Source organism: Sminthopsis crassicaudata, chromosome 2 (genome assembly GCF_048593235.1).
Source record: "Sminthopsis crassicaudata isolate SCR6 chromosome 2, ASM4859323v1, whole genome shotgun sequence".
Taxonomy (NCBI): Eukaryota; Metazoa; Chordata; class Mammalia; order Dasyuromorphia; family Dasyuridae; genus Sminthopsis; species Sminthopsis crassicaudata.
The window spans coordinates 407,075,193-407,100,121 of NC_133618.1; the positions used below are offsets into that span (position 1 = coordinate 407,075,193).

Consider the following 24,929-nt stretch of genomic DNA (forward strand, 5'->3'; position numbering starts at 1 on the left):
GGAATAATTTTTCTCTTTTTTAATCTTTTGTTTAAAAGGAGTTGTTTATTTAGTAGCAGAATAGAGAAGGAATACATTCAAAAGTGAAAATGATAAAAAATAAAACATATCAATATTTATAAAAGAAATTTGACTGGTGTAAAAGCCAAGATTATATGACTGCCACAACTATAGCATAAATACCTCTTAACTCAAATAGAAACTCTAAATGTTACAAGCCTGAAATATCAGGTCACCTCAATTTGGAACTATAACAAAACATAAACTCCATACCCCCAACTATATACCTATTAATACATAGCAAACTAGGCCAATAAAAAAAATCTACAATAGCCCACCTCATATGACTGTGAGATTCCTACCAAAGTTCCGGTTGAAGGTCTTCCAAAGAGGATGGATGTCTCAAATTTGTGAGGGATGTTGGACAGGGTAATCTATATGGATTGGATTAGACAGCTTCTGAAGTCACAAATGTAAATGTTATGATTTTATGGAATGGTTCAGTAGCTAGATAGTCCTACATGTTAGACATAGCCTTTTTTTTTTTTTTTTTTTTTTTTTTGGTGGAGAAGTGTGAAACTGTTTTATAAACAAAGGGAAATTCCAATGACTTTTCTGAAACTTAGTCTTAAGAAAGTTGCCTCGGGCATTAAATAACATAACCAGCCTTTAAATAACATAATAACTTGTCTGTGATCATAGAGATTGTAGTAGATGTCAGAGGCAAAATTTGAAACAAAGTCTTCTCGATTCCAATGCTGGCCCTCCACCTACTATGCATGCTGGATCTCATAATTAAGCTATAACATCCCACAAGTTCCCATCAAAGTATTAACCAGGCCCAATGCTATTTAATTTTGGATGTGATATGAGAACAGTTATTCAGAGATAAGACTTTTCAAATCATATGAACTTAGCTTTAAGTTATAACAAAACAAGACATAATGATGTATATGTATTATCATATGATTTTTATCAAATATGTAGAACACTTTGAATTATTAAAGTCAGATAAGAAATTCAGATTTCTTCTTATCACATAAATATAACATTGCACAATTAAATCTGTGTTGTCTATAGAATAATAGGTGAATAGAAAAATGATGAAAATAAAAATTTATGAAGAATGGGGAAGGAAATGTTTTTTAAAATGTAATGTTAATGGATAGTAGTGGATTACTAACTTGGAAAATGAAATCTTCTACATGTACACAATAGAGATATTTTTTTTAACCATACAAAGCGAAAAACATGTCTCTAAAGCAAAAATTATCCAGGTAATTTTAGGCAAAAATAATTATTTTATATGAATTATGCATTTAAAATGGATAGATTTTGTAGGGGGGGAAAAGGAGGGGAGCAGCAGAGTGTGTTGGAGAAGATGACATAGTTTGCCAGAATTATCTAATTATCTGTACCATTTTTGTGCTATGTAGACCCAAGTGTTTCAAGGCATATATTATCAACCATGGTAGGCCCTGATTTTTACTTGGAAAAAAATCACTTCAAACATATGTACAATACTCTTTCGAAGAAGTTTGCTCACAATTAATTGTATCACATTACACATTTTTGTAAATGTATTAAATGAAATACAAGCACTAAAAGTTCAGGGCTGCTTAAAAATTCTTAAGAGCTGCTTAAACTGAATCTATATGAGTTTATCTGTGATCATTCAAAAAAGCCTCTAAGATATTTTTTTGGGGGCGAAGGGGAAAGATTCATTTGGTTCATTTGCAGCATGTTAAATTTCATATGGATCTGCTCTAGCTCCCTTCTCTTTTGTGTAAAGTTCCATGCTCCATACTTACCTTCCCTACCTGAATCACTAGTCAATGCTTTACAGCTTCCTGCCTATAAGGTCATGAGTTTAAAGTAAGGCAGATGCAAGTATTTGTTCTCTTTCCTTTAAAATAGAGGCTTGTGAGCCTCCTAGAATTACCTTGATGTAGAAGACACTAAGGAGTCAAACATTCCACGTGATTGAGGCAGAAAACTTGACAAAATCTGTGTGTGCCCAGTCTTTAAATGGCTCCTTCAAAGAACCAAGATAGATTCCCATTGCTCTTCCCATTTATTCTGTTCTGAAACTTTCTAGCAAACGTGACTCTGATTCTTGCCTTGCCCTTAAATCCCTTGTTCTTTGAACTTTGGTCACCTACACCCCCCTATCTTTGAGAATTTCCATTTAAATTAAAATGTGCTGTAATAAAGTCTCATTAGCAGTAACTCATTATTGGCCTGATTCTTCCAATTGTTACAACTAACAGAATGGATAAGGACAAGTATTCTTTTTGAAAGAATTAAAATCACATTCAAATATGAGTAGTATCTGAATACACAACCTCTATGTTTCTTGACATTGCTACAAAATTTGTCTAATAGATTTTACATGTACAATTCTGGAAGTTACGGGGGAGAGGGGAAACATCATCTGAATGGTAAGAAAATTGCTTATCCTGAGACCATCCATATTTATTTGCTTCTCATTTTTATAGGATACTGCAAAATATTTGTTTATTTGTATATGACCCCCAAGCTCCCACTATCCCTTATGTTTTATCAATAGAAACATCCAACAAGAACAATTTTATCTAAGTTTATTTAAGTGTAACAAAAGTAAAACAATGCATACCAAATGGAAGAAATATCCAAAAAGAGGAGACAAAAATATTTAGAAACAAGAATGACTAGTTTGCCAAGAGTGACCACCCAGGTGCCATTAAAAACACATTTAGCAATTTGTAAATGTTACTAGTATAAATTAAATTCAGGAACTGACTCTCAGTTCACTGCTAAAAGTTATCAAATTATTTCCAAAATATTACATTAGAACTGACAACATCCATAAGTATATAAATGTCAAACAAAATAAATATATTAGAATAAACAAATGTATCCTAAGAGAAAATAGAAATCATCACTCATGGTGCCAGAGAAATATTCCATGTTCTCACATAAAATTGTGAGGATTTTTAATATTCAAAAATATATTAATAAATCTTGTATGCAAATTTCTGACATAAAAAGAAAACTGTTTCACATACTAAATATTCCTACTATGAAACAGAAAGAATTCAATTTCACTAGTCAAAACTTTCCTAAAACAGAAATTGCATTTTAATTTGACTCCTCAAATCAAGGCTGAAAATTGTCAGCAAGGCACTCTTAGGCTTTTCTCACACCAATTGACCCAAAAGATTTTTTAAGAAATGTTTATTTTCTGTGCATATCATTTGATTTAAAATTATAAATCCCTGAGCACTTTCTCTTCTTCCTCCTCATCACTGTCAGTTACATTAACCTGCTGGATGCTAGAGGGAGTAGATGCAGGAGCTGTGAATACATTTTCTAAGGCTCCAATGTCCAGTTGAGGCATGGGGTTTAAATATTCCTCCCCACTATGGCTATGGCTGTTATAGTAAGAGGCTCCATCCAGGCTCTCACAGCTTCGTGAATCTTCACTGTGTGTACGTTCATCTGGGTAGTCTCTGAAGGGATAGTCTCTATTTAAGGCAGAAAACATAGCCTCATGCTTTTGGTACCTATCTTCATAATAGCCAAGGCATTCTGGCATTGAACTTGGGAAATTTCCATAGCCAAAGGGAGGACGACTATAAGGACACGTGCTGTAGCAAAAAGATATCAAAAAGGAGTTAACTTGGACCTTTTGTTATATATTGCTTTACATAAAGACTAACACAGAAAATTGACTACATCCTCATTTGGACCTAGAATGTTACCAAGATTCTTTTTCTGAAACCATTTCATGGATTCTTATCTTTTTTTTTTTTAATGTGATAAAATAAGCTCATGACTAAAATACTCACCAGCCCCATTATTTGTTTCATGCTTCTCACCTTTTGACAACCTTGATAAAGAAAAAGGATTCAGGCCTTTCTCTTCTAATGCTACACACCATTTAGAGCTTGGAAGATGCAAGCATGTACAAGGCGTGCTAAGAATTCTGACACTCAGTGAAGCATGTAACATAGTTGTTACTATTTGCATTTTAAAAAAAAAGCTAATGAAGAAAAGAGCATAATTTTGATCATTAATTTTTTTCTTGGGGAAAAAATAAGAATAAAAAATCTTACCATTTTTTTTAAAAGGCAAAAGAAAAAAAAATACATGAAAAGTCTATCCACTACTAAAAGGAAGTGGAACTCTTTGACATTATGGTTTTAGAGATTTGCTAGATTCAGTTTTCAGGGGAAAATCAGAGGAACTGAAAAAAATATTTTGTTGCATCACAAGGGAGGATAAAAAGAGCCAAGTTGTATAATTTCCCTTCAGATCCATTTGGTTCAAGGTAAATAAATGTTAAAGGTGGGGAGACATTGTTCTCTCCATTCAGAAGCACAGAATAGGAATCATATACAAGGTTGAGAAAGAGCTGATCATATTGTTCCCTGTGCTCAAGGCCTCCATCTAGTGACAAGATGATGTTACTGAATTTTAATTGCAAATGTCATAACAAGTTGTGTTTCTTTTAAAATTCTTCATTTAACTGCTTACCTTTAAAGGTATTAAGTGTAATCTGAATAGCAGTCAATCCCTACATGATTTTCCTAAACCAGACTTTCTCCATAGTAGGAGGGGTATGTATGGTTATAATTCTGTATTCCAACCCCAAATTCCTTAATAAGCAAATGACCAATAAATGGATAATGAATTAGAATAATCCATCAGTTTAGTAAAATATTTTCACATTTTTCTTCCAATTATTACCATCCTAGTGCAGGCCCTTATACTCCATTCCTTGATCACTCTAACAATCCACTAAATATGTCTTCTTATTTTCTCACCTTCTTACCTGTTTATAGTTTTTTTCCTACCTAACTCCATTAAAAAAAAAAAATCTTATCCATACGTTAAGATTTAATTCAAATCACACTTCCCCCCACCCTACCTCCCAACTCCCACAAGTCTATAGCACAGCTAGAAGCTGGTGTTTACTCATCAAGAATAACACTGACTTCCATTATGATTACAAAAAATTTATACATATATATATGTGTGTGTGTACATATATATATATATATATATATGTTTATGCATATATCTTCAAATAAAAGGAAACTGAGGTTCACCAAAATAAGTGGATTTGCCTGAGGCCACACAGCTAAGAAGTGACAATTCTCTTAACTCTAAGCCCAATGGGCTAAAGGACACAAATATGAGTTAAGACACATATCTGTAACATCATCAGCACATCAGAAAACATACACATAGATGACTACAATAGAGCTAGGTATAGAATAAGTGACAGTAAGGAGTACACAGACTAAGTCATACAGATGTTCAGATGAAAAACTTTTCAGTTGAGCTGACGGCAAAAGACTTCATGAAGCAATCCACAGAGTGTAGAGCCAGACCAGTATTAAGAGAAAAAAGTCTGGAACTTTTGAGCCCAATCTCAAATCCTAATTGTGTCACCATCTGGGTGACCTTGGACAAGCCACTTCAACCTTTGGAACCTTAGTTTCTTCATCTGTAAAATGGGAATATTAATCCTTTTCTCTCCCTACCTCTAATTATGAAGATGAAATGAGATAGCAAACATGAAAATACCATCCAATCATACAGAATTCTTAAGTTATAAAAGAAAGCTGCATTTTAAATTTTAAATTCACGAGATATAAAACAGTAATACACTCACATTCTGTTCAGTTTTCTCAAGGATTATTTTGGGTTTGCCTTTGCATCTCTAATACTTAAGCACTTAAAATACTTATCAAATTCTATCAAATCACTGAGAACAGATGATATATTACTTACCTCATCATACTGTGAGAATCAAATGAAATAATATAAAAGGTTTTGTAAATCCTAAAGTAGTATATAAATATCAGCTATTATTTCTCCACTTCTCTCCTGCATTCTCCCCAGAATGAAAACTAATATTCAAGATCTAAGACCAAAAATTCTCTTCTGTGTAGATATTAACATAGAGAAATATTTCAGGGGTTACCTGCTGTGGTCCTGGAAAAATGCCCAGAAGCCCAAGCCAGTAATGTTCTTCAGGAAATTCAAGGTCAAAATGGTTCTGCACTAGACCACTCTGTATCTGCATGGAGCAAAACTACTATTTGTAAGGTCTTAGGATCACAGATTTAGGACTGGAAGAGTGTCTAAGGTCATCTGGCCAAACCATTCATTTTACAGATATGGAAACAGGTCCACTGAAATCAAGCTAGTTTTCCTACTACATTAACCTAGAGACATGGCCTGCACAAATTCATGTAGTTCTTACAAGTGAAAGAGGAGGGATTTAATTCATTAAGCATTTATTGATATTGCAGGATATATTTAATTCCAAAGGATTGTGTTAAACACAAATATATGTGAAAATAGCAAAAGCCTAAAATTGTTGTTGGTAACTTCTTTGAAAAGTGGAAAATCCAGATTTCAACATTTTTTATTACATATTGTTGTAGATGGGGATAATAATAATAGCTAACATTTATTTAGCATTTGCTATGTATCAGACACTATGAGAAGTGCTTTACAATTATCTCATTTGAATCTCACAAACACCCTAGGAAGTATTTTCCCCATTTTAACAGATGAGGAAACTGAGGCAAACAGAGTTTGATTGACTTGCCCAGAGTTATACAGCTAGGAAGTATCTGAGGTGATATGTGAACTCAGGTCTTCCTGACTACAGGTCCAGTGCTCTATGTGCTATATATGCCACCTAGCTGTCTCTATATGGGAAAGGCAAGCACATGTAGCAATTGACTCTTACAACAAGATGGCTTCAGTGGGAGCTCTCTAAGTGGCAGGGCAGTGAACATGGATGTGGTAAGGGAACTGGAAGGGGAAAGTGGTTTGGCATCCCGGTCATAGGCTGCAGATACCTTAACTTGTGAAATATAACAAATCATAGAAGAATTCTGTTTTAAATTCCTCAAACATGGCCTAAAAAAAGAATCACACAGAATATGACTTGCTTACTTCAAAAGGATATAAAATAAAATATAATTCAGATCTAGAACATCAAATCCACAACACGCATTCAATTATTTTCCTTCTGAAGAGAGCTATTTAGTAAATAACTCTTAAATTTCTGATCAATAGAAACTTATCATACAGCTATTCCCTCTTCCTGAGCTCTGCTTCTCAAGAACAAAAAGAGGAACAGGTCAGCTTCAGTAATCCTGCCCCACATATGCCCTGGTCTCACTTGCAACCTAACATAGGGACCAGAGAGCAGAGTATTTGAAGCATCAATGAGAAATATGAGTAGTAAGTGTATGCTACTTACCCTAATGGTGGCATCTGGACCATTGAAATTGGCTAATGGAAATGATGAGAACTGAAGAAGAAGGGCTAGTGCCTTCTATTAGCACTTTGATTTCATATCCTCAGCATGGTTCTGCTCCAAAATTGGCAAACACTTGAAAGCCAACTGGTCTTTTCTAAATATTTTAACATTTTCCTGCCTTAATATTGCTGACTCAATATTAAGCCCATCTTCAAACTTTATCATTCTTTCTGCTCATTTCCCTAGCTTTCAATTCCAACTCCAAAATTTGAAAGTAGACCTTTGATTTGTTTGTAACTTCATATTACAAATTTCATATGTATTTGTTGCTCTTATGTCAAAGCCCAATCCATTCCAAAATTCATAACAGTTTTTAGTTCAAATTATGAAATTTTATAATTATGGTGGAGTTATAAAATAAAGTGGAAGACCAAAATAAATACAATCCTTATTTACATAAGATTATTTTGCCTGGGGGAAGGGGGGGATAAGCCTATATTTTCCCAAATGTCCTGCCTTTGAAGACTCTTATCTCCAATTGTTCTAGATGTCTTTTGCATCACTTCTTCACTTGATGGTTAGAAGAACAGATACTCTAGATCAGAGGTGTCTAACACAGGGCAGAACCATATTAAAATATAACTGGAAAACATGTAATAAAATAAATAAAAATGCAAAAGAATAGTTGATGTTGATATGTACTTTTCTAAGTCAATATGCCTCTGTAGGAATCCTCATGTATCATTTCCATTTGAATTTGACATCATTACTCTTTTTAGTGTGGGAAATTTATTTATTTAATTGTTAAAGAAAATAAAGAACTAATACAAGGAACTAGTACAATAAGGAAGATGATTCATTATACACAGTATGAAAAAGGTTATTGGAAAAATTTAAAGGAAAAGTGATATATTAGTTCTTTAAAGAAGAAATAAGGATTTTTGAGTCTGTCTGTTCAATTAAATGACTTGTTAAATTGATCAAATTAATACACTGATCACTCGTTTGCCTTCTACTCTAAACCATGGTTTCTTCAGCTTACAGATATGGAATCTTGATCTTCAAATTTCTTAGCTGTAAGGTGGAAATAGTATCTTTCACTTATCTCACAAGGTTTTTGTGAGGACTGCATGAGACAACATATATGAAATATAAACCCTAAGGGTTTATATTTAAAGAGTTAAAAACTGGAAAGCAACAGGATGATGGGATAATGTAAATATCTGATTTTTCTGTTTAGGAATCTTTATTTTACAAAGGATAAATTTCTATACTACCATGGTTTGTTGTGGGACACAATCCTTTGAAATCCCTATAATAAATAAAATCCAATGTTTTAATATTGTTTTAACAAGTCAGTCCTTTGGTCCTTCACAAAATACAATAAACATTCAAGTACCCAAATACCTCATTCACTATTCATACCCTCTGAGCATTTATATTCAAAGAATGAAGCTCAGAGATCTGTTTTGTAATGTCTGAAAAATTTCAAATTCACATATATTTAGAAATAGGGAGACAGATCTCACTATGGATTAGTGTGATTTAAATAAGGAAACATTCCCTACCTAAGAATGTCAGTACTCTATACAAAGACCACTTAACTAAATAAGCAATTTATGATTGATTTTAAATTTTCCAACCAGATATTTTCATATATTTCCCTGCTATATAAGCATCCCTAGAGAGTTGTTAGTCCTCTAAAGTAACCATCATTTCAACTAGATACATAGCTATAAAACAACAAGTAACAGTGGAGTTGAGTATATTGGGGAAAGTACCACATTTGAAGTCAGAAGACCGTAAAGGATCCAAATACTGGCTCCATCACAGACTAGCCATGTTAACTATAGGCAAATAAATCTACTTCTCAGTTTCCTCTTTGTAAAATGAGTATGATAATAATTTTACTACCTATTTCACATGAAATAATGTGCTCAGAGAAAAATAATTTGTAAATCTTACTTTAATCTTAGATGAGGGCTAAAATAAATTTCTAGCTATGATCCTTTAAAAAAATTCACAAAACTCTGGTGTTCTCTGCCCCTCCCATACTAGTATAGTAGTAAAACTTAAAAGTCTAGCTTTACAGTTTCCAAAGCACATTTATAACATACTATCTCATTTGATATTTGATATATTTATTTATTCCCCTTGGAGCTCCTAAAAGCTTTAGGAATCCAAAGATTGAAATAGTACTAAGGGGCCAGTCTTCAAAAGACAAAGTAATTTATCTTTACCATCTCCTCTAGAGATTTCTGCTAATTCAACAAGGGATATGAACTAAATAATATTAGAAGACCTTTTAAGGCTCCATAAAATGCTTCATTCAAATATAATACTCACTTCAGCTAAATCCTCTCAATTTATAGAAGGTACCCACTTGCTGAAGGTCAGTTACTCAATTTATTTGAGGGCTACTGGTCTGCATTGGGAAAGTGAAAAAGGCAATGGTGAGCAAACAAGCGTCAGAACAAAGGACATATTCTCTGCCCACTGCCTCTTCTTTAGTTCCTCCATTGGAGGAAACACTGCCCAAGTTTTGGCTTGGAAATCTATTTAATTTTACAATATACAAAAGGCAAAAAAGGAGAGTCATTTTGTCTTGGAAGTCTCATAGAACATAGATGAATATATTATATAGCATAGAATCAAAAGCTCTTGCCCTGCCCAAATAAATATTATCCCATTAAGGAAGACCCCAGGGAGAAAGGTATAACCCAACCCTGAACTTTAGGTCCAACCCCCTGACACTTCTGAAGACTGCTAAAGCAAGCACAGTACCTAATCTAAGAAAGCAAAATCAGGGCCCATCCTCCCCTCCAAACCCGACCCCAATAACTGAAACTCTCCTCTTTTCAAATTTAACTTCCCCACGTCCTTTTTCTGCTAGGCCTGAAGGAAGGACTTGAAATAAGCCAGCCTAGATAGGGTAGGTTCAATTTAACACTCTGTTGCTTCAACAGGTCTTTCTTTTGACGGATTGGGGTAGAGCTGGAAGGAGAAAAGCATAAAGGTGGGGAAATTGTATCAATATGTAACACTCTATGATGTCAGAACCTACTCACACCTACTAACTTAAAAACCCTTAATAAATGAAAAGACTAATAAAAAAAGGTAATAGAATGCTTGCAAGGGAGCTCAATGTTTCTATCTCTTAAATTATAAATTTTCCCTTTCTATACTGTTGACTAAAACTTCATGGAAGATTCAATTTACATGTAATAATTTTTATATAGGAAGCATATGGATAGTGAAAAGAGCACTGGACTTGGAGCCAGGAGCTATAAACAAGTTTTAGGTCCATATCTATCCACTTCTCTGCACAGGGCTTCAATTTCCTCATCTATAAAAAGGAGGGATTTAGACTACATTATCTAAAAGACACCTTCCAATTCTAAAATTCTATGGCTGTATATTCATCCTGAAAACCAATGCATCATAGAATAATTAAAGTCCTAAAAAGTATAAACACATTTGGAAAACACAGTTTCTCAGGGTGGAAAGGTATAATCATGCTCCCATAAGTAACTGAGGTTTTCAAAGATCATTTTAAAGCCTGTTCTACATATTGTAGGAGTCTTTGGTTTCTGAGTTCCATTAAGAACATAAGTTAACTATTTCTATGTAAAAGAAAAATTCATTTGTTACCTTGATGGGAAGTAGTGAGGTCCAGGTAAGAAGTAAGGGTGATGAAAGGAGAATCGAGGTGGTGCACCAAATAATGTGGCTGGGTGGCCAATGGGAGGGGGTTGATAGACATGAGGATGTGGAATGGGTGGAGCCTGAGGGATTGGTGCACTTCGGGGGCAAGTAGAAACGCTGGGGTACTCCTTGGGGGGCTGAATGGTAGAGGGGGCAAATCTGGCATGAGCAGTACTTGCACTAGTTGGATTTCTACTGGTACTCTCCAAAGAGACTGGGGTCGGCCTCTTTACAGAGCGGTTAGCTCCTGAATGCAGACGATGAGTGTCCGTTTGGGTGGGTCCAGCAAAGCGCTGTGGTGGAAGAGCTGGACGAAGAGGCAAGCTTGGAGCCGGGACGGCCACCTGAGCAGTGCTGGCAACGCTTGGTTGGAAGAGTGTAATAGGGCTTGGACGCTGGACTGGAGGCGTGGGTAACTGGATAGTAGGTGGGGCTTCACCTTTAAAAATAAAAAGAGTCTGTGTCCATTACTAAAATCATGATACAACTAACCAAAGTAAATAGTTAAATTCTCTATTTCTTTCCTAAACTTCTACAATAAGGAAGTTTCCAGATTGGTGTAGAATGTGACTACTGTATGGGTCAATTTGGAACAGAAATAGAAGTGTTTCTGAAAGCAGCTCCTCAATGAAAGAAGGGTGAGTGATTTTGGTCAAATGATAGTGTGTTTGCTTTTCCTAGAGGATGAGTTGCTGATTTGGTAAATTCTCACATTTGTGGGAGAGGTAAGATTAGTAAAGTCAAACACACAGGATCACAGTTAAAATTAATCCATTCATTAAGGTTCATTTAGGACCCAGAATAGTAAATCCAATATTATTATATCACTGTAACAGGCACTTTTATAGAAACTTCCAAGTAAATATGATTCAGTTAGCCTGATTTAAAAACTTGATCCTCACTTATCACCTAATCTAGAACAAAGTCCAATACATTTGGAGCCAAATCTTGAAGGCAATTTTTGAGTTGCTAATGACTTCACATATGTGTTCTCAATGTGGAGGAGGAGCAGAAGGAAGGGAATCTGGAACTCAAAGTTTTAAAAGCAAATGTAAAAAAAATTGTTTTACATTTAACTCAGAAAATAAAAATATTAAAACACTAAAAAATTGCCAAAAATTGAATCTGAGGAAGAGAAACTCAAAAGAAATTGTGATGCAGTGAGGATAAATTAAAAAACAACTTCTACTGAAGAAGAAGGCCTATCTGAAGAAAAAATTTTAAGGAGAAAGCATCTAGTTGTCCTACAAGAAATAAGAGGAGCAAAACCTTCAAATAAGAGATCATTCAGAAAAAAAAAGCTTAAAAATTCCCCATTTTAAGGTACTGAAGCAATTGTTTGTCAACCTGGTAGCAGCAAAGAGATGGGTTGTCTTTGCAAGGCATATACCCAATGCAAATCAAAGAACCCACCAAGACTTGTCCAAATTCTTGAGTATTCCCCACTTCTAGTGTTTCTCATAAGTAAATGACACTAACAAAAGGATCTATAAAATACTGCAATGACTATGAAGTTTGGAGCAAGAAAATGAAGACCACAGGGGCATAATAAATTTTCATAATTTAAATAAGAGATATAGAAGACTCAGAATGAAATGTGGATTTCTGGATCATAGTTGTTGCTATAAAGATGGAATAAAAATAACAAAGGCTGATAAAAATCTATTTTCCTGGTATCTTGCATAGCTAATAAAAAGAGCTTTAAAATAATTTAAAAAAAAAAAGATGAAGCAGAAAAACCAATTTCCTATGTGTGTCCACAAACCTAGATATCAAAAGTAACTACAGTAAAGGAAAGAAAATCTCACAGAATACAGCAGTAAGATCCATGCCTCAAATGTCCGTGTATAAATGTCCCCAACAAGTAACATGAACTACAAATCCTAATGCAAAAAGGCAAATTGTACCTCATCTGAAAATGTACCATCACTGAGACTAAATGGTATAAAACCTGGAACATATCTCTGAATAGATGTATCATATTAAAAAGAAATAGAATAGCTAAAGCAGGGGAGAATGATTGGGGGAAAAGTTATATATTAAGAAGGAATATTCATATAATAAAATCTGGGATCAGGGGGAAGCATTGTGGTTAGTGAGGAGGGTAGATTTATATATTAAGAAGATACCTTTCTATAGTGAAATCGGGAAATCAGAAGGTTATATTGTGGCAAGCAAATGGGTTAAGTCAATAGAGTCAAAAATAGAAGGAATCTTTAATCTGAGTATTCTAGAAGCCACCTGGACATAAAGAGAAAATAGATGAGGAATTCAAGAAACAGAGCATAAGCCTAGAGCAGAAGAATGATATAACAGTGTAGAGCAATGGGAGAAATCAATTGCTAAGACATCTGCAAGAGTGTGTTCAGTTTTACTACCACCCCTTTCTCTTTCTCTGTCAAAAGCAGAGAAGCTAATAACTTCTTAATTTGGCTTTATAATAATTTCATACTTCAAAAATTGGAGAAATTCCATTCTAGATTTTCACTTTAAAAAAATTTGGTTTTTGGGGTGAAAATAATGGGAGCCTTACAGTGAAATAGACATTTCTTCTTAAGAGTTCATAATAAAGGAAAATAAAAATAGGCAAAGGCTAACATGTACCCTAAATTTCAGAAGAACAGCTTTCAAGGGATTCTGAGGAAGAACAGAATGGATTCCCATGTACCCATAGAGAATTCTACAGAAGTCAGCAGCAGAAGGAAAAATGAAATTCTAAAGACACAGAAGTAAACAATTCTGATAAAAAGAAAAAATAGAAGTTGTCTATATATAAGCACATGGAACTCAGCCAATTCTTGATTATAAAAAGATATGAAAAGAAAATGGAAGCAAGATTAAGTAACAGGATGAATATAAGAACATAATATGTTCATTCAAAAAATATCTACAGTACTAACACTGTGTTTCTTTTTTTTAGCTTATGGGAGTAGAGAAAGATCAAAGAAGGGAGAGAATCGCTGCTTGTGAAGGATGAAGTGATAATTGACAAGAGAAAAAAGAAAACAAAAGTATTTAATTCTTTTTTGCTTCTATTTTCTCTGCCAAGGAAAACTGGAATAACAGAACTAAATGCTAAGTGGAAAGTTTTACCTCAAGAGAACACCTAACTGCCCTTGATGAATTCAAGTCACCTGGCCTACATGAAGTACATCTACCAGTACTAAAAGAATTGGCAGCTATGACTGCTGAGAAATCCAGAAATAGGGTACAAATGTAAAGAGCAAAAAGGGAAGAGAACAGTCTGCATACTATTGGCTTGTAAATTTGACTTCAAATTTTGGGAAAATTATGCAATGGATAACGAGATGCTTAGTGAACATCTGGAAAAGAACAAGTAATGGGATTTTACAGCATTGTGTGTGTGTGTGTGTGTGTGTGTGTGTGTGAAGCCATTCACACCATTAGTAAGGGAGAAGGACCTAAAAGGGCACTTACTTTTCTCTCCTTCCCTCTCTGAAAAATGGACCTGATTCTTGTCTCCAAATTGGCCCAGGAGCAAAAACCCCAGGAGTCTAGGAATTCAAGAATCTAAGCTAGATGTTACTGCCAGCCCAGCAGCAGTACCCTGAGGAATTAAGGTTCAAGAGATGCCAGCCTAGCAGAAGCTGGTTCTGCTAGTTTTGAATAAGAAATTGTTATGAAGCTATATTCTTGAGGTCAAAAGCACTTATTTTCCTTCAATTAAAAAAAAAAGAGTCATAGGTGTCACCAGAAAATATCTAGTAAATTGCAGTGGTCTCAAAATGGCTATATGTCCACCTGACACAAACATTGGAAATGTATACTGTCTTTTCATCATGTGTCTAGAGAACATAATTGTGAGCATCCTAAGACTTGCCAAAAACTCACTGACCTACACTTAACACTGTATACACCAAAATCAGATCCAAATGTGTTCATGACCTAGGCATAAAGAATGAGATTATAAATAAATAAAGAGCATAGGATAGTTTACTTCTCAGACCTGTGGAAAAGAAAGGAATTTATGACCAAAGAGGAACTAGAGGTCATTATTGATCACAAAATAGAAAAATTTGATTATATCAAATTGAAAAGTTTTTGTACAAACAAAACTAATGCAGACAAGATTAGAAGGGAAGTAATAAACTGGGAAAACATTTTTACAGTCAAAAGTTCTAATAAAAGCCTCATTTCCAAAATATATAGAGAACTGACTCTAATTTATAAGAAATCAAGCCATTCTCCAATGAATAAATGGTCAAAGGATATGAACAAACAATCCTCAGATGAAGAAATTGAAACTATTTTTAGCCATGTGAAAAGATGCTTCAAGTCATTAATCAGAGAAATGCAAATTAAGACAACTCTGAGATATCACTATATACCTGTCAGATTGGCTAGAATGACAGGAAAAGATAATGCAGAATGTTGGCGGGGATGTGAGAAAATTGGGACACTAATACATTGTTGGTGGAATTGTGAATACATCCAGCCATTCTAGAGAATGATTTGGAACTATGCTCAAAAAGTTATCAAAGTGTGCATACCCTTTGATCCTGAAGTGTTACTACTGGGCTTATATCCCAAAGAGATCTTAAAGGAGGGAAAGGGACCTGTATGTGCAAGAATGTTTCTGGCAGCTCTCTTTGTAGTGGCCAGAAACTGGAAACTGAGTGGATGCCCATCAATTGGAGAATAGCTGAATAAATTGTGGTATATGAATATTATAGAATATTATTGTTCTGTAAGAAATGATCAACAGGATGATTTCAGAAAGTCCTGGAGAGCCTAAGAAAAGAAAGGTAGATTTGTAAAGTAATACTTTAACATTTCAAGGATCCATGATTTTAAATTTGTAGATACCTCTTCCACGATTTAGAAGACTTTCCACAACCTTTGGTACAGGAACAATAATAGAAAACACTGTTGTGCTTTAAAAAATAATGAAGAGGATAGTTTCAAAGAAACTTGAGAAGACTTGAATGAACAAATACAGAGTAAAGTAAGCATAACCAGGAGAATGAGAATAAATTATACTGCAATATTGGTTAAACTAAAAAACTAAACTAAACTAAAATTGAACAATTTTCAAAAGCTTTAAAACTTTGATAAAAAAACATTAATAAACCATGATGATTCTAGAGGAACAGTGAAAATCATGCTACCCACCTGTTGACAGAGCCAATTAACTAAAAACACAGACTGAAACATATGTTTTTGTACTTAACCAGTATGAGAATTTATTTTCCTTGCCTGCCTACTTGTTACATGGGTTTCATTTTTCCTTTTTGGAGTGTAGGAAGAGAGGGTGACAGAGAGATGAATGTTTAAGAGTTGGGGAAAATAAAATTTAATTACTAGAAAAGACTCTTTTATCATTTTTATATATGAATTAAAGCAAAGTAAAGCAAGCAGAAGCAATGTAAAATAGAAGTGATGTAAAAAAAAATAACCACAATTGAAGATAAATGTTGAAATTTTATAAAGACCAAACTTGACACTAAGAGAAGCTATGAAAAGATACTTTCCCCCAATATTTTACAAAGCCTTAGGTCTACAGGCCTAGATTTAGAATACTGCATTTAATGTAAGATTTTTTAATGTGTTGATTTGATTTTGCTCATTTTTTTCTATCTTCCTTTTTACCAGAAAAAAAAAATGTCTTTCTGGGAGAGGGAAGAAAAAGGAAATGTAGGTGGTGTAAAAACTAAAGATATTGATAAAAATATTAAAGAAAAAATCATTAAAACTAAGTTAACCTTGAAGAGGTCAAAAAAGCCCCTAAATATATGAAAATCCTTGGGCACTATTTTTTATGGTAGCAAAGAATTAGAAAAAGTCTAGAAATCCATAAGTTGAGAGATAGCTAAATAAACTGGCACATGAATGTAATGGAATATTACTCTACTTTGGGGGAAAAATAGAGAAGCATGGAAAGAATTACATTAACTAAAGGAAAAAGAAGCCAAGTCAAAAAACCAACATACACAATGAGCAAGCAGCCACCACAAACAACTGAAAAAGAATGTTGCAAAATTATAAAGACTATTTGTGGTCCCAAAGAAATGATTTGGAAAAAACAAAAACACTTCTCCCTCATTCCTTTGGAGAAATGGAAGTTCCACTAATAGGGAACATCACATATGTTTTCAATTTTTTTAAGGGTGTCAATTGGTTTGGGGTTTTTTTTGCTCTTCTTTCCCTTTTTCTTCTTTAAAAGATGAGATGATTATCTGATAAGAGAAAAAGGGAGGGATGTGGGGGGTTAAATTTAGGTGGTATAAAATTTAAATTTTTTTTTTTGAAAAACCAATGTTTGAAAAAAAAAAAAGAATCTGACACTATATTGAAATTTAGTGTTGCTGAACTTCTTACCTTTAAGAATTTTTTATTAAAGGATGGCTTTCTGCTAAGGGAAGATAGAATATATTGGAAAATAAAAGTAATGTAAAAACAGAATATGAATATAAATATCTATTTAAAAAAAAGAATAGGTCACAAATAACTTTTTTTTTTTTTGGTCAGGGTTACTAAGTGTCCAGAGAGGTCAGAGGCAGTGTTGTATGATGGCTAGAGAACAGCCTTGGACTCGGTCTTCGTTCAAGTCCCAATTTTCACACATACTGGCTATGGAACCTTAAGTCACAACCTATAAATACCCAAGATAGTTTTCTTAAGACTATAAATTACAGAGTAGAAGTTAATCTATCCTAAGGGAAGGAGTTTACTCACTGAGAATTTCCTACACCAATGAAATTACAGGTTCAAACAGAACTGAAATGTTAACATAAGTCTTTGATCCCTGCTGCTGGCTGGGGCTGAGGATGAGGATGAGGCTTGAGTGCAGGACTTTGAAACTGAGTTAAAATGAATCAGGTGTCCTCATTAAGTCTGCCATCAATATGGTGAGCTGTTAAGAGTGTCAGATCCCTGGGTTAAGGAGAGACAAACTAACCTCAGTTGGAAACAGAGGTCATCAAAGATCTCTTGTGCCAAACAGTCGTGGAATCAGCCCCTTGAACAGCTGCTGCACTTCCAGCCTGACTGAGTGGAGAGCCAGTCTCAAAAAAACAAAGCCAATCCTATTAGATCAGGGAAATCCTATAAGTGTAATTTACCTATAATTTAGCAATTCAATTGATTAAGTCTCTCATTGTTATGGACTACACCTAAAGTACATCTACATACTGGACAGATTATTAGATGGCTACAGAAATGGCAGAATGATAGTCAATAAACATTTTATAAGTGCCTTTTCCATGCCAAGCACTGTGCTAAATACTGAAAATACAAAAAAAAAAAAAAAAAAAAAAAAAAAAAAAAAAAAAGGTAAAAGGCAGTCCCTGCTTTTGAAAAGCTCATAATCTAATGGAGCAAACCACACAAAAATAACTATGCACAAGAAAAACTAGAGATAATTGGGAAGCATCAGAATTACCTTGAAAGACTTTCTATAAAAGGTGGGATTTTAGGTGGGACTTAAAGGAAGCCAAAGCCAGCAGGCAAAGATGAAAAGGGAGGGCATTCCAGGCATGGAGGTCAAATAGTTTATGGAGTAGAAGAGTGACATTGTTGGACTTGTGCTTTAGGAATATCACTTTGAGAACTTAGGGAAAGTTGAATAGGAGGAGAAAATTTGTGGTAAACAAACCAATCAGCAAACTACTATAAAAACCCAGGTGTGATAAGGGCCTACATTAGAATGGTGGTTATATCAGAGGAGAAAAGAGGCATAGGCAAGAAATGTTACTAAGGTAAAATCAACAAGCCTTGGCAACAGATTAGATATGAAAAGTGAGAATGAAGAGTCAAGGATGACACCTTGATTGCTAACTTACAAAATGAGGGAGATAGCGGTATTTTTGACAGCAAAACGAATGCCTGGAAGAGAGTTTTTTGGGAGAAAGATTTTGAATCAAGTTCTGGACATGTTAAATTTAAAATGTCTAAAGGCATATCTAATAGGCAATTGAGATACAAGACTGGAGTTCAGCAGAAAGGTCATGGTTGAGTAAGTAGATGTGAGAATCATCAGCATAAAGATGATAATTGAATCCATGGTAGCTGATGAGATCATCAATTGAAATAATATAGAGAGAGAGAAGAGAAGAAAAGAGAGCCCAGGATAGAGCCCTGTGGACACATGGCTAGCAGCATGGCCTGGATGAAGATCCAGAAGAGAAGACTGATAAATAGGAAGAGAATCAGGAGAGAATAGAGTCCCAAAAACCTAGAGAGAAGAGAGTATGAAGAACAAAGTAATCAACAATGCCTTAGGCTGCAGAGAGGTCAAAAAGGATCAGCCTAAGAAAGGCAGTTAGGCAATTAAAGAGATCAGTATTAACTTTAGAGAGGGCAGCTTTGGTTGAAGATTCTCAGTAAGAATGTAGAGTTAAGAAGAATGTGAGAGGAAAAGAAGTGAAGGTACCTATGAGAGACAATCCTTCTCAAGTTTAGCCACAAAAGGTAGGTCTTCAGTGACATACAGGGTTCTGTCCTTACTCCTTATGTTCATTTAACATTTTTATCAAAAAACTTAGAAAAAGACCTGATTATGAGATTTACAGATAAATAATAAGGAAAGGAACAGCTACTGCAGTGGGTGACAGAGCCAAGATTCAAAAAAAATTCTGACAGGCCAGCAGGCAAGGTTCAATTTAATAAGATCAATTTCACTGCAGATAAAATCTTATACTGGGATTTTTAAAAAATCAAGGTCAGGATTAGAGTACAGTTTATCTAAAAAAAAGACCTGGGGTTTTCAGCAGACTATAAACTTAATATGAATCAGTAATGCATACAACCTTTGGATTCACTGAAAAGACAATTTTCATAAGAAGGTGTGAGTCTCTCTGGATCTTGCTCTGGAATGAGAGCACAACCACAATTTAGAAAAGGCAATGATAATTCGAGAAAGCTCAGAGGATAGAAACCATGATCATAAAGCTCTTCGAGACCCAGCTCTATAAGAGTAAGCTAAAGAAACTTGGAGAAGAGAAAACTCATGGGGATCATGATAGTTACATGATAGATGTCCAGTAGAAACAGGATTAGAACTGTTCTTTTTGGCCCAAGAGGCCAGAATAGATGGAAATTGCTAGACTTGATGTCAAGAAAAGCTTCCTAATATTTATTCAGGAGTATCCAAATATAGAAGGTACTGTCTTGAGAGATAACAGGATGGATGACAACTTGAGTGATATGGTAATAGGGACTTCCTTAGAGTAGATGACCACTGAGGTATCCTTCAACTCAAAAATTTTGTGATTCTGTTATCCAGATCTGCCTCCCTCACAATTTGTGTGAACTTTGATAAGTCATCTATTTTCTCTAAGTATCTGTTCCCTTGCTTTGTAAAATGAGGGAAACAAGAAAGAAAGAACAAAGACAAGTTTTATTACCAAAAAATTTGTTACCACAATTAGAAGGAATATAAGGAGCATATGGATGTATTTCAGGATATGGATTTTCTCTTAGTCATTCATTGATTCACTGTATACTATCTTCTCTCCAGTCTGGTTCACCTCTGAAAATGGTATTCTTATCCCTCTGTATCATTATACTCTGTAGAAACATAATATGGACCTCCTATATACCCTGGTGACAAGCTAGACCATGAAAACCCTTGGGTTAGAGAGATGATCTCTATAATGCATCCCAATTCCCAAATCCTGTACTATCCCTTAGTCTCTCATCACTTGGGCTGACCAATCTATAAAAAGTACAAATTTGAGACATCATCAGTGCCCCAACTGCAGCCACCAATCCAAGATTGAGGAAAACAAAAACTCTATATTCAAATGAATTTGTTAAAAAGGAGTTTTGTTCCAAGAGGATTTGTTAACCAACATATATCTCTATATATCAATGCACCTGTCTTCTTCATTTGAACAAGAATGTTTTTCTATAGGCAAGGCAGATAACTCAAAGAGTTTCTGAAACAAAATACATCATTAATAATACTTATAGGTACTGCAGCACCTTTCTGAGAGAACTTGTATCGTAGCTAGTAGCATTTTTATACTAGAGGGGGTCTTCTGAGGAAGGAAAGCCCAAAGAATAAACCGGAGCACAAGGTGGCAATAAGAGTTTCAATCATAAGATGCACAGACACCTAAGTCTTCACTGCCAGGATTACTATTTAGGGATTTGCCTAGAAGGCTAAATGGTTCTAGTTCATGTGAGTTATCAATGTTTAGGTAGTAAAATGAGGAGTTCTCTTAAGACCCAATTCAGGTTGATATAAAGGAAAATGAATTCTAGAACTTCCAGGAGATAGTCCCTGACATGGTGCCAGTTCACATGAAAGAATTGTACAACCGATCCAAATTCTTACTGCATGGATGAGATAAAGGCAGAAAAATAATTTTTATAGATACAGTAAAAAGAAACTGATAAGAACTTATTCTGAGACTAAGCCAAAGTGGTAGAATTTTTACCAGTGAGAAATAAAAGGACTAGCAAAGCAATTTTAAAAACTAAAAATTTATGGAAAGCTAAGGAATTCAGAAGTGTAATAGTAGTAGTTTAAAAAAAAAGTCTAAAAGAAATCCAATAGCAGGATGGAGAAATATGGAGAAAACAAAGTAACAGAACTACTAATCATATGACAACAACAACAACAACCAAAAAAAAGGAGGCTATTTAAATATTCAAATATTTAAATGCCTTCATAAGAATTCCTGAAATCTTTAAAATAGAATGACTAAAATGCCTAGTTGGAAGCATTTTAGAAATCAAGTATTTATATCTATTATCCCAAATAATACTTGTGATATGATGTTGCCATCATACAAATTATATAGAATGGATTAGGGATGGGAGAACAGATGGGAATATAGTGACATATTCTATATTTTATCATAAAAATTTTAGCAGACAAAAGGAGTACTACAAAATATTTTTTTTACAGAATATTTTTAAAAGACTTTTCAGTACTTGATAAATGTGGGGCAATAGAATTACACTATTCTCTACTTGATCAAGAAAATGAAACTAAGTTGGATTTTTATGAAATTTAGTATGCTGGATTTCAAAATGGAAAAGAATACTTTAATTACCCATATATTACTTGATAGAATACTTTAAAAGGTTGAAGAGTGATAGCAAGGTATTTTGTATTACTTTAAAAGGTTAAAAAGTGGTAGCAAGATATTTTATGACAATGATTATATATGACAATATATATGACAATGATTAATTTCTAGAACAAATCATTGTACAATCCACAACAAAAGGAAATATACTAAATTCTAGGGATTAGAAAAGAACTGATAGCAAATGTCATATAAATCTGAGTTACTAGTGCTAATAAGACATTTTAATATAATCAGAGGACAAAAAATAAGTGATTATTCATTTTATTTTTTAAAGTGTTTCCAGAAACAAACCTAAAAAGGTATAATTAAAATAAGAAACTCTAGGAAATGTAGAAAATGATTAAAAATATCACATTGGCAATCTAGACAAAATGTATACCAAAGATCAAAGAAATCAGGCTAAAGGGAAAAGGGGGAAGAAAAAGGTATCTACTAAAAAAAAAAAAAAAAAAAAAAATGTAAAGGCTGCCTAAAAAAGAACAGAAAAGCCCTCAAAGATCAAGGAAAAGTAATTAGTTGGGAGGGAATCAAATTCAAGGAAGACTTTTTAAGGAACTTAAAAACTAATATTAAAAAGTTCTCTGAAGATATCATAACTATGAAACTAGCAATATAAAGCAGGAGGATTAGTATATCATTAGAGCATAAGTGGCAGTACTTAAAAGATGAGAATGATATGCCAGAAATGCAGTAAATTCTTTGCTTTACTCTTTATTAAGAAAAAACTTCAGATGACTTCCTAATATTTTTCATAACACTCAAGCCAAAAGTATTGAAGTAATATTCTAGTTTAGGGGGAGGGTTAACTTTTTTTTGTGTCATGGATTCCTCAAGACTCTGGTGCAGTCTTTGGACTCATTCTTAAAATATGTTTTTAAGGGCAGAAAACAAAATATATAGGATTACCAGAGAAATCAGTTATACTGACAGTTATCAATATATTTTAAATGAATTCATAACCACATGAAATCTATTCATAGGTCCCTGGGCTTTGTGGTCTCCAAAATTAAGAACTCTTTTTCTAGGCCCAATTTACAAATGGCACATTTTAGAATAACTAAAATAACATAGTCTAGTGTTAAAATTGATCACTGTGCCAGATAACTAGTAAAATGTCAATATAATTTTCATCTATAAGAAGATCTGCAGATCCTTGAAACTATAGACTTCTATATGTCACTTGCATCTCTGGAAATCTAGTATAATTTACAATATCATATACAATAGTGAATATAATCTGGTAGAAGATATGTTGTTATATAGAAGAACTGTAATTCATTCATTGTACTATTATTTGGAGGGCATAAATGAAAAATTGAGGACTAACAACAGATATATGGATAAAGATAGGAAGCAAAAGGAGAAGCAAAAGGAGAGAGTGAATACAGGAAGTCAGGTATGGCAAAAAGAAATCTAGATTTAGAATCTAATCATTTCAGTTCAAATCCTGATTCATTTGCTACCTGTTTATTTTGAAAAATCAATTAATTTCTCTAATATTCTTATAAATTATCTTATAAAATGAGAATGTTGGACTAGATTACCTTAACATCTGTTCTACCATTAAATGCAATTTAGTAAAAGAGAAGGCCATCAATCCATTCATTAATTATCTAAGAAATACTAGTAAAGTGTCCAAGTTTAGTCTGGAAGGATGAAAACAAAAAAATAAGATTGATGACTATGAGTATGAAAAGCATGAAGAGAGTGAATATAGACGTGTTCAACAATGTTGATAATAATAGAATTGAGGAATATTATTTTATACTTGAAGGAAGTCGTTTTGCAACAAGGAAAAATAATACTTAGGTATTAGGCAAATCCACTGAGTGTTCTAAGACTTAAAATAAAATAAAAATATTAACACGTTCAAAAAGAATAAATTATGATAACCAAATTTTTGAAGCTAATATGTAAAACAGTTGTTTTACCCTACTAGCCCCTTTCCATGCCCCCCAAAATCTTTATTGACACTACTGACAGACTATTTCACTAAATGACTATTAGTCTGAACCAATATGAAAACCTGTGTAAGACAGAAGTTGAAATGTTGTATCCACTAAAACTACACAGAGCTCAAAATAGAGAAACAAGCAGATATTTGGCTGGATAATGGGTTAATTATCCCATTTTATTAAGACAATAAAAAATCTTTCATGATTTCAAAGGATGAGAATTTTCATGAAGAATCTTCAAAATGCTTTTAGACCATACTGTAAGGATTTTTTCTTTAATAATATGGAATGACGAAACTCCCATTTCCTTAGTCATTTCCTGTATTGTGTATATCTAGATAAAACCTGATTTTCTTGAGAAATCTAATTTAATTTACATGGAATGTCTGTTACCCATTTGCAAATCTAGTGTTTTAAATATGTTGATAAATCCTATTGGAATTTTTCAATCAATTATTAATCTTTTCTCATCTTCCTTATTTTTAGCTGCTTCTTCAAATTCTAAAATGTTAGTAATATATATACATGTGTATTACAAATGATTTAAAAAATAAATCTGCATTTTACAGTTATAAAAATAATTGATATTCAATAACAAAACTAACTCACCAACTGGATGAGTGATAGTATTCTGTAAGCTGGGGATAACCACTGAGTATGTAGGTGAGCGATAAGGATAGATTGTTGTTGGATTTGTAGAGATGATATTCTGCGTAGTACCAGAAAACACAGTGGATACACTTAGGGGGAAGCGTTTTCTCTTGCCTGGACGTGGTTGATAAACCCAACCTATGAAAAATTAGATACTACTTATAATTTGAATGCATATATATATATTATAACCTATGCTCTTATATAACTATTATCTATACTTTAAAAAAACAACAACAACAACAACATCCTAACCATAGCAAACAACTATACTATTCTGTATAC

The 24,929-nt window shown here is 33.7% G+C and overlaps 1 protein-coding gene across 4 annotated transcripts in view; it reads right to left on the reverse strand.

The window, feature by feature from the left end:
• Positions 1 to 2,584: 2,584 nt before the first annotated feature.
• SOX30 (SRY-box transcription factor 30) overlaps positions 2,585 to 24,929 on the reverse strand; it is a 66,958-nt gene continuing 44,613 nt past the window's right edge. For 3 of the 4 annotated variants that reach the window (XM_074291929.1, XM_074291930.1, XM_074291928.1), the window contains 3 exons: positions 24,603 to 24,782; positions 10,922 to 11,414; positions 2,585 to 3,629 (listed from right to left, as the gene is read on the reverse strand). In XM_074291929.1, coding sequence (XP_074148030.1) covers positions 3,248 to 3,629; positions 10,922 to 11,414; positions 24,603 to 24,782 — 1,055 coding nt within the window. In that variant the 3' untranslated portion in view covers positions 2,585 to 3,247. Of the gene's footprint in view, positions 3,630 to 9,616; positions 10,265 to 10,921; positions 11,415 to 24,602; positions 24,783 to 24,929 lie in introns of all 4 variants that reach the window. The other variant, XR_012486666.1, reaches the window with a different exon arrangement.